Source organism: Hemicordylus capensis, chromosome 5 (assembly GCF_027244095.1).
Source record: "Hemicordylus capensis ecotype Gifberg chromosome 5, rHemCap1.1.pri, whole genome shotgun sequence".
NCBI lineage: Eukaryota > Metazoa > Chordata > Lepidosauria > Squamata > Cordylidae > Hemicordylus > Hemicordylus capensis.
In genome coordinates this window covers 185,677,761-185,695,632 of record NC_069661.1, presented here as the reverse complement: position 1 = coordinate 185,695,632, position 17,872 = coordinate 185,677,761, and the positions used below count along the sequence as shown (strand labels likewise).

The 17,872-nt window shown below is 41.9% G+C and overlaps 1 protein-coding gene across 4 annotated transcripts in view; it reads right to left on the bottom strand.

Moving 5' to 3' along the window:
• Nucleotides 1-17,872, bottom strand: part of SRGAP1 (SLIT-ROBO Rho GTPase activating protein 1) — a 187,549-nt gene that overhangs the window by 51,124 nt on the left and 118,553 nt on the right. For all 4 annotated transcript variants that reach the window (XM_053252111.1, XM_053252107.1, XM_053252110.1 and 1 more), the window contains one exon: nucleotides 15,738-15,800. In XM_053252111.1, coding sequence (XP_053108086.1) covers nucleotides 15,738-15,800 — 63 coding nt within the window. The remainder of the gene's footprint in view (nucleotides 1-15,737; nucleotides 15,801-17,872) is intronic.

The window sequence follows — 17,872 nt, the reverse complement described above, 5'->3', positions numbered from 1 at the left end:
CTTGGTCTGGTTCAATCGTGTATTACCATGACAGCCTTTTCTGGGGGCTCTCCCAAGGAGCACCCCTCAAGCCTATAGTTACCACTGTTTGGATTTTACAGGACTGTGAGATCTCCACTTAGTTTCATCTGTAGCTAACTCAAAGGGCATGTCACTTTGGCAAGCAGCTTGGGAGCAGGAACTCTTAGGTCAGGTTCAAAGCACAAGATTGCAGGAGGGCCTCCCCGCATGGTCACCCCCTGATGACTCAACAGGTGGGAAGCTGAAGCAGACTGATTTAATCAAGAGCTATTCTTCAAAGAATAAGCCAAGTATTTCCCCTGTGTTGGCACAGCAAATTGTCAAGATAGCACCTCCCAGGAAGGAGTATTAAGAAAGCAACAGGTCATCTCCTTTGCTAATGAGCATGTGAATGGCTTGCTCAAGGTGCTGGAAGTTTGCTTGTTTACATTTTTAGTTACTCACAGATATTCTGACAGGAGGGATAAACTTTGATATGTTCATTTGACCTCTCCCCAGACTTTTCCCAGAAAATGTTCATTTGACCTCTCCCCAGAAAAAGACTTTTCACAAGTCTTTTCACACCTTCCATAGCCTTTCTTCAATAAGATGTTTACTCTTTACTTTTGAATAGCACAATGGCATGTCCTATGCTTTGTTCCTTTTGTCTGCCTTTGCAAGATGCATTTAGAATAATGCCTTCAGCCAAGAATGTGTCTATAACTTGTGAAGACACAATCAGTGTGTCTTCTGGGTCACCAGTACCTTCTGAGTACCTCGTAACCACTGTTCTTAATGGGAGACCACATGTGTGAGCACTGTAAGATATTCCCCTCAGGGGATGGAACTGCTCTGGGAAGAGCAGAAGGTTCCAAGTTCCCTCACTGGCATCTCCAAGATAGGGCTGAGAGAGATTCCTGCCTGCAATCTTGGAGAAGCCACTGCCAGTCTGTATAGACCAGGGATTCTCAACATTGGGTCCCCAGATGTTATTGGACTTCAACTCCCATAATCCCCAACCAAAGGCCACTGGGGCTGGGGATTATGGGAGTTGAAGTCCAATAACATCTGAGGACGCAACATTGAGAATCCCTGGTATAGATAATACTGAGCTAGATGGACCAATGATCTAGATGGACCAATGTCTGACTCTTAATATGGCAGCTTCCTATGTTCCTTTAAACCGGTTTTTCCTAACCCGGTCTGCCCAGCACTCATGGCTATGAGGTCCCGTTCATTTTTTGATTTACTTTTCGCTCCTGGACCCCTGCCTGGTCTCTGGATTCCTACTCCTGTCTTGGCCCCGGAGAAGAGAAGCCTTTTGGTAGAACTTCAATGTTTCAATGGATTTCTCTTGCGGGAAGCAAGGTAGTATATAACCCCTTTCCTGAAATCCATATCTGTTCGTTTCTCTCTAGCCAGCCTTGAGTTAACCTAATTCAAAATTCAAGCCAAATTAACTCTTTGTGAGCTGTAACTCAGTCTTTGTAACTAGTTGGTTTATTGCTAGTTAAATATTATTACTTAATACCTATTATTTTTCTCTTTTCTGTACCGCTAAACCCTCTAATAAAACCTTACTTTATTTCTGAACTTTAACCTCTCCATTCAGTTCTTTCCACGACTGAAGCTTTGAACAAATGTATTATGAAGGTGGACTGCTCCATTTAAGATAGCTAATTCCCCCCCACAAACCTAAAACATAGCTTTTAAAATGTACTGGCCCTGGTTCAGTTTGCAATCAAATTGCCGAACCGGCCTAGTACAATGCGAACTGGTTCATGCACACCCCTAGTACCAGTAGCACAAGTGGACAACTGTTAAATCGAGAGAGGTGCATAGGTGCTATTTAAGCAGAAGTGGTTGATGTTGAAAGTCCTGTTGAAAGCTAAAGAGAAGCTTCATCAGAACTGCTGGAGTTGCTACTGTGCCACAGTGAGAGATGCAGATTGACTAACATGTTGCTGCTTCTTTTTCTTCTTTGTATCCTGGAGGGAACTAGCATTCCCAACTGTATTCAAAGAGTCATAGCTATGAACCCAGTTCTTATGATCCTTAGACATTTGGTAGCAGTAGGTGATTTTGATATAGAGGTGTCAGAAGCCAGTGCAGCCATTCCCAAACAGACACTCACAACCTGAAGAGCAGTCCTACAGGTTTGTTTAGTGAATATTGAACTGTGGATGCAGGAACCAACCTCATGCTGCTGCTCCAGTCAAAGGAGAAGGTGGTGGTGGCCACAGGAGATTAGAAACTTACCACTACTCTTGTTGTGCCTCTTAAAAGAGATGTGTTGTACCATATGTATGAGGGATACACGGAAATCAAAAGCAAATAAATATACAAAAGGTAAATCCTGGCTAAAAAACCCAAGAAAAACGACTAGCTAAGAAAAGAAATAAAAGACTTGAAAAGCTCTCAGAAATTCTCAGAGAGAAATTTCTACAAAGTTGCTCTCATAGCAATCAAAACCTTAACAAGTCATACCTTAACCAACCATGTCATCTTTGAACATTGTGGTGTACCTGCACTGATAGAACGCAGTTGATAACCAACAGTTTATATAGAAGAGGTGAGGATAATCACAGAACACAATACTGACTGCTGAAACACAGTAAGGCTATTCTAACGAGCAGCAAAGCCCACGCTTAGCTTGGCTGCCCATGAGAACCACTGGGATCCACGTGGATCCCAGAGGTGCCGCAGTGCAAAACCCAGCGCTGAAGCCTGGCTATTAGCTGAGGTTAATGGCGCAAATGCGCCTTTAATCTGGCTGCCGAGATCATGTCTCAGCATGGGCTACCTGCAGTTTGCACTGACACAGAGACAGGGGCCTAGAGCACCTGTCCCCTGGGAGAATCCATTAAAGTAAACTTAAATGGTACTGCAGGAAAAAGGGAGCGACATTGCACTGTGCTTGGCGTGCGGTGCACTGTGGGATACCCAGATAACGAGTCCTGGTCTCAGAGTGATCTGCCCTGCTCCGCACTCCCACAAAGCACAGGGTGATGGGGGGGTCTCCCCCCCCCGCCTGCCTGGTAGATCATGTGAATGGCCCCAGTAAGTTTGGAGCTGAATTGCGGTAAGGCAAGTCAGTCAGGGAGGTGCTGGGCACATTGAAAACAAGTCTGAATAATACGCAGAGTTAAAACAAACTATCATACATAATTAAAAGTATCTGCCACATTCAATTTATTAACTTTACAAGCTACATTTTACCTCAAAGTTTAAATATTTGATTATTTTCAGAACATACTTTGAATCATGATGTAGGAGTAGCTACATGAAGTAATGGAAAATGAAGGCCTTCTTTTATTTCAATACATGAAAGTGAATTGCAGAAAATATATGTACCAGGTATACCTGTAGAGAAGAACCAGTTTCATCATTTTCAGAGCTCAAATTTTGACAGCTGGTTTTTGTATTCTTTGCTCCACCCTCATCTAAAAAACTCTGGTATTTTGAGTATGTGCTTCAGGCCAGGCTTATAGCATTTGTTTCTGTTTGTTCACTATCTCAAAGCTGATCACATCTAATGCAGTGAAACAGAATGCACTTGCATGGAAATAAAATCTATTGGCTGACTCCAAAGTTATTCTAAAAGACTACTAAATTTCAATAGGACTTCCTTTAGTAAATTTAGTCAGGATGTCAGCCACTGACATGATTTACTACCATGTACTGCATTTAATTTAGGGTTGTAAACTACCTCAAGTGCAGAGTGACTACTAGGGATGTGCAGAATATTTCGACATTTAAACATTTCAACTCCAAATGGGCTGTTTTGAGTGTTTTGAACTTCTTTTGAATAAAGGGCCTGTTTTGTTCTTGGAACAGAACAACCCCATTTTGATCAAAACATTTTAACATTTCGAATGCCATTTTGGAGGCCTGTTTGTCCCTTGCTGATTGGTTTTCTGGCACTGGCTTCTGACTGGCTTGCAATCTCTTTGCTTCTTGGTTGGCTTGTTATATAAATCAAGTGTTGTTATGGGCAATTGTGCCCCCGTTGGCTGGGGTGGGGCTGGGGGGGGAGGAGGGAACATAAAAAGTGGAAGTTCAAAATGTATTCAAAGAGACAGGGAGGCAGAGAGAGCCCGTGTGTGCCTCTCTTGAAGAATATACTTTGGGAGAGGAGGAAGGAAGGTTTGATTCTGTGGTTTTCATTTATCAGCACTATGTATACTATGCTGTGCTATTGCTGCTATGACTATCTGGTTTTGCTGGATCTCAGACTGACAAAGGCAGAGCCTAGGTGCCTTCCTTCCTTGAGTTGTGGTTTGTTTCGTTTGCGAGAAAGTGTTGTGGCAAAAAATGGACACTGGCATCTGTGTGTGTGTGTGTGTAATATTTTTTGGCGATTGCTATGATGAGCTCCATGTCTGGCCTTGAGACTAACTTGTGCTTCACTCCCTGTTCTGGTGTACTTTGCAATCTGCATCGCAAGGTATACTCACTTAAAATGTGACTGATGGTGCTCTAGTTGAGCTTATGGCTGTGCTTGCTGCTAAGTAAGGGTGCTGCTGTGGCAGCTGTTGCAATGCTAGGAAATAATGTAAGGAGTCATAATTGTGTGTGAGAGAGCAACTTGTGCCTATGAAATAATTCAATGCAGGTACTGTGGCTGGAAGTGGATTCTGGGTCAGGTATTCTTTCTGGGCCATTTTTGGACTGTATTTGAATTGTGCGTTCTGTGTTGGGAGGGACAGGTTTCCTTTTACTGTGTGCTTCTGCAGTGTTTTTCAAGGCAGAGTTGCAAAATGCATTGCAAATTGCAATGCAAAAACTTGTGTGCAGTCACTGCAGTGTACTCTGTGAGTGCAGCTTGTTCCGGCCATAGGGAACAATGGGGAAACATGAAACACGCCATTGTTCCCCATGGGTAGCTCCTAGGGACACTAAAGTGGGTTGTGTGGTGGGGGCATGATGGGTGCTACCTACCATCCAACCCACAAAAGAAATGGGCAAGTGGGAAAATTTTAACCAACTTTTTACCTTCTCCCCCAAACCCCATAGGATCAAATCTTTTAAAATGGGTTTAAAATTGTCCGCTTGCCCATTTCTTTCATGGGTTGGGTGGTAGGTAGCACCTATCATGCCCTACAACACAACTCACTTGTTGTCCCTAAGAACTACTCATGGGGAATAATGGGGGGTTTCAAGTTCCCTCATTGTTCCAGCTGAAACACTTGAAACAATTTGAATTTGTTCTGTCGAAATACTGTTTTGACCAAATGTCTTGGCCATTTTGTTCTTTATTTTGAGCTTGAAACAGAATGCAAAATCCATTCCATGCACATCCCTAGTGACTACTGTATATCTGCACAACTGAAGCCCTATTCAGACATTTATGTACATAACGTGCATAAAATACAGACCTCTGTACCCAATACATTTTTTGTGTGAATGGCTGTACCTGTGTTCATTTTAAGAGCGAAGCTGGGTATAGGCTTCTCAAATGTATAGTACAGGCAGAGGTGCACCTAGGTAAGTTTGGAGCCTGGACCTAAAGGCCCACTCTTCAAATTAAGCATCATCATGCTTGGCTGGGCGACTACACTATCTGGGACACACTAAAGAGGATTTGGGGGCCCCCAGGGGCTGTGGAGGCCCTGGACATCAGACCGGAAGTCCAGGGGTAAGAGCACCTCTGGATACAGGCAGGAAGTTATTGCTATGCCTGTGTTTAACATAATGTGTGAACAACTGTACCTGTGTACAGATCTGTACATATACACAGTAAACTAGTTGTACGAATGTTGAAAGTAACATAGGGCTCAGATGACTCTAAATCATGCAAGAGAGTGTTTTGATATCAAACCAATGAACAAACAAAAGATTTGAGGGGGCTTGAAGACACATATATTAGGATGCATGTAGAACAGATATAAATAAAGTATCCTTTAAAATAGCTGTGTCTCACAAGCTTTTGTGTGTTTTTAATATTCTAAGACAGAGCTGGATTTTGGAGATATTTTTCATTTCATTTGAATGTCTCATAGTACTGTAATTTTTTGTACTGAACATGCTGCAAAATCACTTTGTAGTCCATCTCAAAGGCTGGAATTTTGGACTTCAGAGAGACTTGGAATTTCAGCAGCTTACACCCTTGAGCAAAAGGAGTTATTTTTCAAAATCAAATATGCTTTTCATGTTTCAATACCTTCTCAGTAGGTGGTGGAAAGTGCTTTAGACTCCAGCAACCTCTTCTTGTTGGATCCATTTCTTTTTCATAAACTTATGGGCTTCACTATCTATTTATTTGAAGAGTTTCACTAAAACATTTCCATGTTAATGATATTTTCTATTTTCCAATAATGAAGTATTCTAATATTTATATGTAGCAGTCAATTTCAATGAATGCTTAGCAATGCTTTCCTTCCACCTTCATTCTCCACCAATACAAATGAAAACTACGGTATGATCTAGCAGCATTTACCAAACAAATTGTGCAAAGCCATACTGATGCAGTAATATTGTCTGTTATGAGTTTGAGGGGTTTCTTTTTTTAGTGGACTTCTGCTTGATTTATGAATACCAACTTCTGAACAAAAATCTGAACAGACTGTTAAAAGAAGTCACTGAGGTCATATTCCACAGAGGTAAGAATAGGCAGGAATTAATCTGATGTAAATTTTTCGGTTCCCTCTCCATTTGCCCAAAATGGGTCAAAAATTCATTATCTAAATAGCATTTAGCTCTCATATAATCTTCATTTAGAACCCATTTCCAAATCGTGGTGAAGGTGGCAGTGAAATGCAAAAGAGAATAAAATTAACAAATGCTATGGCTACTGTGCTATTATATACAGCTTCTGGCAAGGATCTAAAGCAGGGATGGGCAATCTTGGCTCTTCAGTTGCTGCTGAACTATAATCCCCATAATCCCCAGTCACAATTTAATGTGGCTGGGGATGATGGTAGTAGTATAGTAGTAGGATGATGGTAGTAGATGATAGTAGTAGAGCAGGGAGAGGCCAAGGTTACCTCTCCCTGTTCTAAAAAATACAGCTGTTCAAGATGGTTTCTCTAAGTCCAGGGTAGGAGAAAGTGGGAAAAGTCTGGACGCTGGGTTGTATCTGAAGGGCAGTGAGTGCATTCACTGACTCTGAATGCAACATGTTACAATCCACAGAACTAAGAAATGAGCTATGTCTGTCCCACAGAGTTTTTGATCTACTGCCTTTCCTCCAAACAGCACTGCAAGCAGCTTTTGAAACATGACAAGATTCAAGAGCATTTTTGGCAAGTTGTCATTCAAAAAAACAAAGACAAACAACAGCCAAAAGTGCAACTGAGTATGAATCACTGAGGATGTTCAAGATCTTTAACACACTCAAACAACCCCTCTTGATTATGGCCTACACAAAATTAATATTTTCAGTAACAACCAGACTGGTACTCAAAAGATAAGCTCATGTAATTCTGAAAGAGCCAAGTAGCTTGCTATAATGAAATCAATACAAATGGGGCTGGGGAATAATTAAGTAACTTATGCAAAAGGGGAAAGGCACACAATTTAAAGAGCCAGAGGTGAAGAACATTTTGAGTGCAGGAAACTGATTTAGTGTGCGGTTCCAATCTCAGAACGGAACATTAAATTCACAGTATGTTCCGTTAGAACAACTGGTTGAGCCAGTTGTTCTGATGGAATGACCCCATTCTGCACTGGAACATTCTGAGTGCCATTTCGGAATCCAAAATGGCACTCAGAATGCTCTGACTCAAAACGGGCCATTCGGTTCCGAGCTTGGAACAGGCCCTTCATTTGAAGGGTGCTCTGTTCCAAGCTCATAGCACTCGAAACAGTCCGTTTCAAGTCAGAACATTCCAACCATGGAACGTTCTGCATATCCCCAATTTTGGGTCTAAAACAGGGTGAACTGTTAACCACATATCCCATGAAGAAGCCATAGCAGGTGAAGGAGAAAGCAATTTATATCTCTTTCAATTTAACAGCATTCAAAGAAGATGTGTTAAATACCAAAGAGTATACTTGAACAAGCAGTATTAAAACTCAACCATGCAAGTACTATATTGAGGGTTGGATTTGCCTCCTTTTGTCTAAGGTGAACTTACCACTTACCAGGGGTGCCTTAGCATGGCTTCAGCTAGTGCACCAGCTGCATTCCTCTCTCGAGAAGGCAGATCTGGCCACTGTTACCCATGCCTTATATTTTAGATTACTGCTGTACGTGGGGCTGCCCTTGAAGAATATTTGGAAACTGCAGCTAGTGCAAAATGAGGCAGCTAGGATGTTAATCGGAACTGCCTTCTGGGACCATATTACACCCATTTTGAAAAAGCTACATTGGCTGCCAATTTGTTTCCGGGTCCAATTCAAGGTGCTGATTTTGATCTTTAAAGTTCTTAATGGTTTGGGCCCTAGATATCTGAGGAATTGCCTGTTCCCAAGGGTTTCTGCCCACTTAATGAGGTTATTGGGGTGGGGCGGGGATGCTCCATGTGCCAACAATGAAGGAGGCTCACTTTTAATTTATTTATTAATCAAATTTGTACACTGCCCCAAACTTTTGTCTCTGGGAGCTTTACAATAGCATAAAACTTTTGAGTGTGCGGGACAGGGCCTTCTCAGTTACTGCCTCCAGACTTTGGAATGCTCTCCCGGTGGGCATCCGCTCTAAAAGCACTCTTGCTTTTAGAAGGCAAGTAAAATCTTGGCTTTTTACCAGGGCCATTATATGAGTGTTTTGTTGCTGTTGCTTTGTATCTTATGGTTATATTATACATGGGTTTTTGTTTTTTTTTAGTTTTTAATTAGATTTGTATGTTATATTCCAATTTAATTTTTATTGTGCAGTTTTTATAGTTTTATATTGTTTTAAATGTCTTGTAAACTGTCTTGAGATTATTTTAATGAAAAACAGTATAAAAATTAAACAATAAATACATAAAAATTATTGAAAAATCACACAAAATATGGATCAATTTTTTTATTCGGCCCATATTACATAGTTCAAGCAAAATTGTGAAAGGTATGTTATATGTATGCTGGTCCTGCTTATCTTCTGATACTTTGTCCCTAGATAATTTATTACTATTATTATTTAACACATTTGTATACCACCCAAAACCTACCTCTCTGGATGGTTTACAGCAAAACAATACAAATTAAAACAGCATTGAAAATGCTAAAACATTAAAATAATTTAAAATTTAACACAATGTTTAAACTATTAAAAACTGTAAATCTAATTAAAAGCCTGGGTGAACAAATGTGTTTTAACTGCCTTTTACAAAGTTGTCAAAGATGGGGAGGCTCTTATTTCAACAGGGAGCGCATTTCAGCAGGGGAGGGTTCTACCCCCCCCAATTGAATCACTGAACCAGCCCCAGGTAGAGAGGCCCTTAGAATGGGCTCCAGACCAGTCCGTGCACATCCCTAGTGGCAACTGCCAACAAACCTCTCCTTATGATCTCAATGGGTGGTGGAGTTCATGGTGAAGAGCCTCTTAAATTCTTTAAATACGTTATCTTAAATACTAAAGAGCGTAAACTGTTTAGGGCATTATAGTTTATAACCAGCACCTTGTATTTTTCCCAGAAACACACTGGCAGCCAGTGTAGCTCTTTCAAAACAGGAGAAATATGGGTCTCTGAGATGACCCAGAGACCAACTAGACTGCCGCATTCTGTACCAACTGCAATTTCCAGACTATGTACAAAGGCAGCCCCACACAGAGCGCAATGCAGTAGTCAAGTCTGGAGTTTACTAACAAATGTATCACTGTTCTGAGGTCTTTTATCTCAAGAAGGGGACACAATTGGTGTATCAACCAAAGCTGATATAAAGCTCCTCTGGCCACCGCTTCAACCTGGGACAACATGGAGAGATTAAGATCCAAAGCACTCCCATACTGCATACCTGTTCTTTCTGGGGAAGTGTGACCTCATCCAGAACAGGCAGATCAAAATAATCTCCCGAATTCCGACCCCACACAATAAGTACCTTAGTCTTACCTGGATTCAGTCTCAGTTTGTTATCCCTCATCTAGCCCATAACCACCTCCAGGCAGGCATTTAGGAAGGTTATGCCTTCTCCTGATTATGTTGACATGGAGAAACAGATTTGGGTGTTATCATCATACTGATAACACCCTGCACCAAATCTCCTGATCATCTCTCCCAGCGGTTTAATGCAAATGTTAAACAGCATTGGAGACAATATGGAGCCATGAGGGACACAATACGAAAGTTCAGATTTTGAAGAGCAACCGTCTCCAAGGGACACCATCTGGAATCTGTCCGAAAGGTAGGAGCAGAACCACCTCAAAACAGTGGCTCCTACCTGCAACCCCCTCAGACGCTCCAGAAGGATACTAGGGTTGATGGTATCGAAAGCCATCAAGAGATCCAAAAGGACCAACAAAGTCACATTTCCTCTGTCAATTCCCAATCTGAGATCATCCATCAGGCTGACCAGGGCAGTCTCCACCCCATAGCCCGCCAAAAGCCAGTTTGAAATGGGTCTAGATCAGGGCTGCTCAACTTCGGCCTTCCTGCAGTTGTCGGCCTACAACTCCCATAATCCTTGGCTATTGGCTGCTGTGGCTGGAGATTATGGGAGTTGTAGTCCCAAAACAGGTGGGTGGCCTAAGTTGAGCAGGCCTGGTCTAGATAAGCAGTTTCTTCCAAGACTGCCCGGAGCTGGGAGGCCACCACCCTCTCAATTACCATGCCCAACCACGGAAGGTTGGAGACAGGCCTTAACTCGGAGGGATCCAAGGTAGGTTAACAGGGATCCAAGGTAGGCTAAAGTGTTCTAATAATTGCTTCCTTAAGGCAAGGAGGCATCCTTCTTCAACAACCTTCCTGCCTGATATAAGCCATGTCAGGCAAATGTAAAGCAAAACAGGTGGTAGGCCACATCACTCCAAGCAGCTTGTCCTCATCCTCAGGAGTCACAAACTGAAACTGATCCAGTTTCTAGCCACATGAGGACTCCTTAAAAATATCACAGCGGGTAACTGATGTTCCAAATTCTGATTCAAGGGAGGAGGGGAAAGTACTAGGCCTGTCACAACCCTAAACAACTCCACTGGACGTGAACTTGTGGATGCAATACAGGCAGAAAAGAATCACTTCTTCACTCGTGCTCCAGTTGTCTACCTTTCTACTTCAGCTCCCGTAGTTCTTCCATATACCAAGGGGCCAATTTCAAAGCAGGTCGTAGAGGACGCTTAGGAGTGATCATGTCTACTTCCCTGGTGAGTTTGCTGTTCTAGTTCTCCACCAGGGCATCAGCAGAATCACTGTCAGAGCCAACACTAAATCCTTCCAAGGCTTCTTGGAATCCCATTGGATCAAATAACCTTATCGGGTGGACCATCCTAATAGGGGCTTCACCCCGTGAAGGTGGGCTGTGGTCGTGAGTCCAACCTTAAGAAGATGGTGATCCATCCATGACAATGGGGAAATCACAGGAGGCCCCACCCATGGAACACCACCCTGATCAGAGTGAAAAACCAGAACAAGTGTGTGACCAGCAACATGCATCAGTTGCGAGATGCCTTTGGATCGGCCCATAGTTGTCATGTCCGCTATGAACTCCAGAGCTGCCCCAGATAGATTGGTCCACAAAGTGAACATTGAAGTCCACCACCACCACAAGCCTGGGGGACTCCAACGCCAAGTCTGGGACCAAGTCCGTGAGCTCAGTTAGGGACTCCGTTGAGCAGCAGGGTGATCGGTACACAGCAGAAGTCCCAGTCTATCCTTAGTCCCCAAACCTAAGTATACACATTCGATATCATCAGACACTTCGACAGGGATCCTGGTAATGGAGATGCTATTCTTATAGAACACAGCCACTCCACTTCCCTGCCCATGTCCCCGCACCTGTTCCTCTACAGAGTACCCTGAAAGGAAGAGTGGCTACCAGCTACCAGTAGTGGGCTACTAGCAGTGGGCTACCAGCCTTCCCCAACCATACATACCAGGTCGGCCCCTTCATCCAGAATCAAATCATGGATTATTTTTTATTTTTTCTGGACTAACTTGGCATTGCAAAGGAGTAAGGTGAGACTCTATGAGTGGTTGGCACTGTTCCCCAAGGTCAAAGAGCTGGCAGGACAGCTGGAGGGAAAAACAGCTAGATTTCAGATTTCCCTTCCCCTGTAACGGCCTGCTGACTTGCTAATGTTACTTTTTCTATTCACAACCATCACTGGAATAGTCGCCTAATAATCAGTGGATACGCCCCGTCTCCCTATCTCCAGACAAATCCAAACACATTATAAAACAATCTCACCCAAGATTTAAACAGAAGCCAAAATATAAAATACCCACTTACACACATGTAGGTTCCTAAGCCAGGAGGCCTGGCCCTCGCCATCCCCTGAAGTGGGAGTTGCCCCTTCAATGGCAACCCCGCAGCCACAGGCAAAATCCCTACAGAGGGCCAGAGCTGGCAGGTCTGGGCAGGTGGTACACAGGAACTGCTGACTCACCATGGGCCCCAATTCTGTACAAACGCCCACAAGTCAGGGGCAAGCAGTGGGCACCAAGCAAGCAGGCGGACAGGCAAGCAAGCAGCAGACAGACAGCACTTCAGGCTCAACCTCTGGAAAGCAGTCTGGGAAGCAGATGTTCTCTTCCTCCCTACATAGCTTCTGGCAAGTTAGAAATTTACTGTCTAACTACTATATTGTTGGATCCACCTTCACATGATGCAACTTGCTACATGAAAAAGTTGTTTATAATATTAACAACAAAATAATCTATTGTACTATTGTTGTATATAGATTAAAAACCTTTCCCCTTCTACTGCAGTAGATTAAACAAGTTAATCCCTTTCCCCACACTGTGACTCCGCCATCCTATAACATTACTGAATGTCAATCAGGATCCAGAAATTTTATTTTTAAATTGGTCCTTTTGGGAACAGTTCATTAAATAAGTAGAAACTACAGGGGTAAAACAGCTGCAAAAGCGATTCACTTTTTATCTACCTGAAGCAAATTTACTATTCTGTGAGGGCACTATGCCAAAGGCTGCAACGTCTTGTTTATGTTTTTTGTCTTTTTAAAAAAACTGCAATTCTTTATGGGCTATGAACTTCTCTAAAGATTAAATTAACCACAGCTGAAATCTATTTTTATTATCCATTTCAGTTTTACATCACATTTGGCTCATTTGGTAACTACTCAGGACCGAGTCTTCTCTGTGGCTGCCATGGGGCTCTGGAATGCACTCTGTTAAAATCAGATTTGCTCCATCTCTGGCAGTTTTTAAAAAGACCCTTAAGTCACACTTGTTTTCTCGGACTTTAAATTAATTTTAGTTGATTTTATAACATAATTATAACATAATTTTATTCTGTTTTTATATTGTATTTTAACTTATGTACACCACCTAGGAATGCAGATTTATTTATTAATTATAAAATTTGTATACCACCCCAAACTTTCATCTCTGGTGAAATGCCAGGCGGTATAGAAATATGATAAATAAATAAATAATCCTCAAATGTCAAATCAGGTGAAAAACATTTACAGTGCTTTTTAAAAAGACTTAAGATATAAACATATAAAACAAAATTATCATTAAAAGGACCTGATATTGGGCTGGCTCCTGATATTGGGCTGGTTCAGAGGATTAAACAAATGATGGTTTATTGAGTCATGAATTCAACCTGAAGTCACTTGAGTCAATGCAGTCTCTTCTTTCTCTCCCTTTATCTCGTCAGTTCTGGTACAGAGCTCTGACACCGACACCCTAGTTTGGTTAAACAGCTTCATATATCTATCAAACCTGAGTGTTTTTGTTTAGCTGTGGTTTACAAACCAAGATATGAAACCACTGCCAAATCGCAATTTCACATCCTAGTTTATAAATCACAATTAAACAATCGCTCCTGGGTTCAGATGACGAGTGGTGCTGCAATCAACCAGGATCTTCTGGTTCTGCAAACTGAGGATATGAGGTGAAGGGGAAGAGGTTGCAGGTCACATCTGGTCGTCTGACCCAACTCACTGCCAGATCTCTAGATGAAGCTAGTTTCAGAACAGGGGAAGAGTGACTGAGAATGGCTGCCTCTGTGCCTTCATTGCTTAGATGTGGAGAGCACTACCACAAGGTCACCCTTGGCTGATCCATCAAGTTTGCAGGTGGGCATTGACAAAGAAGTGGATTTTACAGTATAAAGAATTAGAGTTGTTAAGGTTTTAATAGGTTAAAGTCAGCACCTTGAAAATTATACCAGAAATGCTATAAAGAATCATTGCAGACATTGCTATATAAGTACAAGATGTTCCTAATGCCTAATGGGATATGATTTCTCTGCTCTCAGCAATCACTTCTGTGCATCACAGCATGAAGGAGCCCTAGGCCCACACAGCCTTAGATCATCATGACTATTCTACAGTCCTCAACAACATATACCACCATTCTGTACAAGCATCCCTTGCTGTAATCACCTAGGATTTGTTAGGTGAATCAATCTTGCTATTACGTTCAGAATAATTCAACTGGTAGAAATTCTGAAGTAATTCTTCCAAAATTGTGGGTAAGCACACAGGTATATGATGACAGTGTAGAACCATGCATTTATTTCCAAAAGAGCGTGTTGATTCACAGGTGTCTGACAAAGCACATCAAGCAATTACTATGAATATAAACAGACCTTCCATCTGCAGGCTCAGTCAAATTTAATTACACTCCTATCCATACCATTCTTTGAGTGCCTTCACTGTGTCAGCATCATGCCCTGTCCTGTCTGCAGTGCAGATACACATAGGCCAGACACACCGTATATCTATAAATCTGTGGCATATGAGACCTACAGGTTGAAGCTAGTGCAAACATAGTATTTTGCTCTCCTTCAATGCAGCAACTTTCCTTTGTTTCAACACCTATTTGCTGCACATGCAATCCACAAACTGCAGACGCCTTCCCAACACTGTTCCCTCTAAGGTGTGCACATGTGCGCACGCTCACACATTTTCTGATGTCTACTCAGTTAATTTTAGATCCTGCTCAGGTTGAATTGGGAAGGCTCCATTCTGACACACACGGCCTTGATACTGCCACTCAGAACAACTCATTCCGTACACAGATGAAAAAAAGTAGAGAGAACACTGCTTCCCAAATGTACAATACATAGCTGATTATTAATTTGGTATGTTCATCAACATCTTTGATCTACTTATATAAAGTAAAATGATATTCAAATATCAAAAGGACCAATGACAAGGACTGAGGTCTCATAGCATTATATTGCTATGAACTCTGCTAAATGGCTAATGGCTATAACAAGCTGTCTTGTGGCACAGTGCTTTACATTGCTTTTGCTTCCAATGAAATCAGTGCAAAGCCCCTGTCAACTTGGCACGATTTCAGAAAAACAGACATGCACTTAAGTCCAGGTGCAATGAAAAACATAATGTTTGACTAAGCTGCTGGAAACACAAAAAGGCGCAAATTATAATGAACCACTTAAATGCATTAAGCATAAATAGGCAAGTCAGGAGGCATCCAAATTCCAGCTAAACACATGGTGGATTTTAAATGGACAGCAAGTCCTGAAGACAACTGAAACTTTTAGATGAATGTGTCTTTTCTGGCTACATCAGCAGTCTTATTTGTCCAGATGTTCTCACCAAACTAAAATACAGTGTTGTTCCATGATATGGTGACTCAATTAAAACAAATGTAAATATGTAAAAATGGATTTTCACTGTACAGTTCTTTCACCCAAAGCCAAATCATTATGCTTACCGTATAAAGCTCATTAAGAACCCTCATTAAATCCTCCTGAAGCTGGAATGTAATCTCTTTGCTCTGTAATTAAAAAGAAATTATTAGGAAAAGTCACTTAAAATGAAAGATGAGCTGCAAAGGGGAGCACTTTTAACTGAAGCTCTTGCAGGGCATAAGACATGTCCCTTCCAGTAATTTTTCATACTCCCTTGAAAGAAAGAAAAAAAGTGGTCAAGGGGCTGGCACTGGAGGAGGACGTGTGTTCATTTTGCTGAGACAGCTGCCGTTATGCTCCCTGTTTTGTCATGCTGCAGTAACCAAAACGCCGTTGTGCAGCAAAACACGGAGTGTTAACCAGGTTGCTTTAGTAAAGCGGCCATGTTCCTCTTCTAGCATTCATTTAGACTGACACACTCAGTGAAGACACAGAGACATTATTTGCCTTTGGTGATATTACCATATAGCCAAATCCGATTGGTTATGTGGCACCGCAATGTCATCACACCCATGAAAGAAGCCCTGCTTGGCTGGGATGCCTAGAGGACGGGATAAAAACAGGAACTGGCACCAAAGAAGCAATAAACCAGAAAACCAGTAGCTGTGAACAGCTGCCAATAGGCAGGAAAAAGAGAGGACTGGGAAAAAATTTTAGGTGTGGGGAGGCTCGCCCTCTGCAAAAGTACCACTTTTGCCTTGAAAAAGGGGCAAAACTTTAGCAAATACTTTAAAAACTTCAAAATTGTACTTTTAATATTTTGTACTACAGTACGCAAAGGAACATAGGAAGCTAGTTTATACCAAGTCAGACCATCTAGCTCAGAATTGTCTACATACTCACAGTGGCTTCTCCAAGGCTGCAGACAGGAGTCTCTTTCAGCCCTATCTTAGAGATTCCAGGGAGGAAACTTATTGGTACCTATTGCATAGCAGCATGCAGATGCTCTTCCCAGAGCAGCCCCATCCCCTAAAGGGAATATCTTACAGTACTCACATGCAGTCTCCCATTCAAATACAAACCAGGTAGGACCCTGCTTAGCAAAGGGGACAATTCATGCTTGCTACCACAAGACCAGCTCTCCTCTTATATTTCAAAGATCATAAACATGGTAACATAACTACATAAATTCTGACAAAAGAAATGCAAGGAGACAATAATGGATGCAAAAAAAGAGAGAGTGAGGAACAAAAACTTCTTTAAATATATCAGAGGGAGAAAATTTGCAAGGGAGGCACTTGGACCCTTAGATGATGAGGGTGTGAAAAGGATTATTCAGGAGGATAAGGAGATTGCAGAGAAGCTGAATGAGTTCTTTGCATCTGTCTTTACAGTGGAGGATACCGACCATATAACCATGCCGCAACTGAGCTTTTTGGGCTTAGAGTCTGAAGAACTGGGCCAATTTGAGGTGAAGAGAGAGGATGTTCTAAACTGTTTAGAAAAACTAAAAATTAACAGATCACCAAGGCCAGATGGTATCCACCAAAGAGTTATGAAAGAGTTCAAATATGAAATTGCTGATCTTCTAGCAAAAATATGCAACTTGTACTTACAATCAGGCTATGTACCAGAGGAAAGGAAAGTAGCTAATGTAACTTTGATTTTCAAAAAGGGATCCAGGAGGGATCCATGAAACTACAAACTGCTTAGCTTAACTTCTGTGCCGCGTAAATTGCTGGAAAGCATACTGAAGGATAAATGGTTAAACATATAGAAGAACAAGCCTTGCTGAAGGAGAACCAGCATGGCTCTTGCAAGGATAAGTCTTGCCTCACTAAACTTTTGGAGTTCTTTGAGAGTGTCAACAGGCCAGTGCTTTTTAATTTGTTCATAAATGATCTAGAAGTTGGGATAAGCAGCGAAGCGGCCAAATTTCCAGATGACACTAAACTATTTAGGGTAGTGGAATCCAAAGCAGATTGTGAGGAGCTCCAAAAGGATCTCTCCAAACTGCATGAGTGGGCAACAAAATGGCAAAATGCAGTTCAGTGTAAGCAGGTGTAAAGTGATGCATCTTGGGGCAAAACTCTGCAACTTCACATATGTGCTGATAGGGTTTGAGTTGTCAGTGACTGACCAGGAGAAAGATTTTGGGGTCATGGTAGACAGCTTATTGAAAGTGTGTACTCAATGTGTGGCAGCTGTGAAAAAGGCC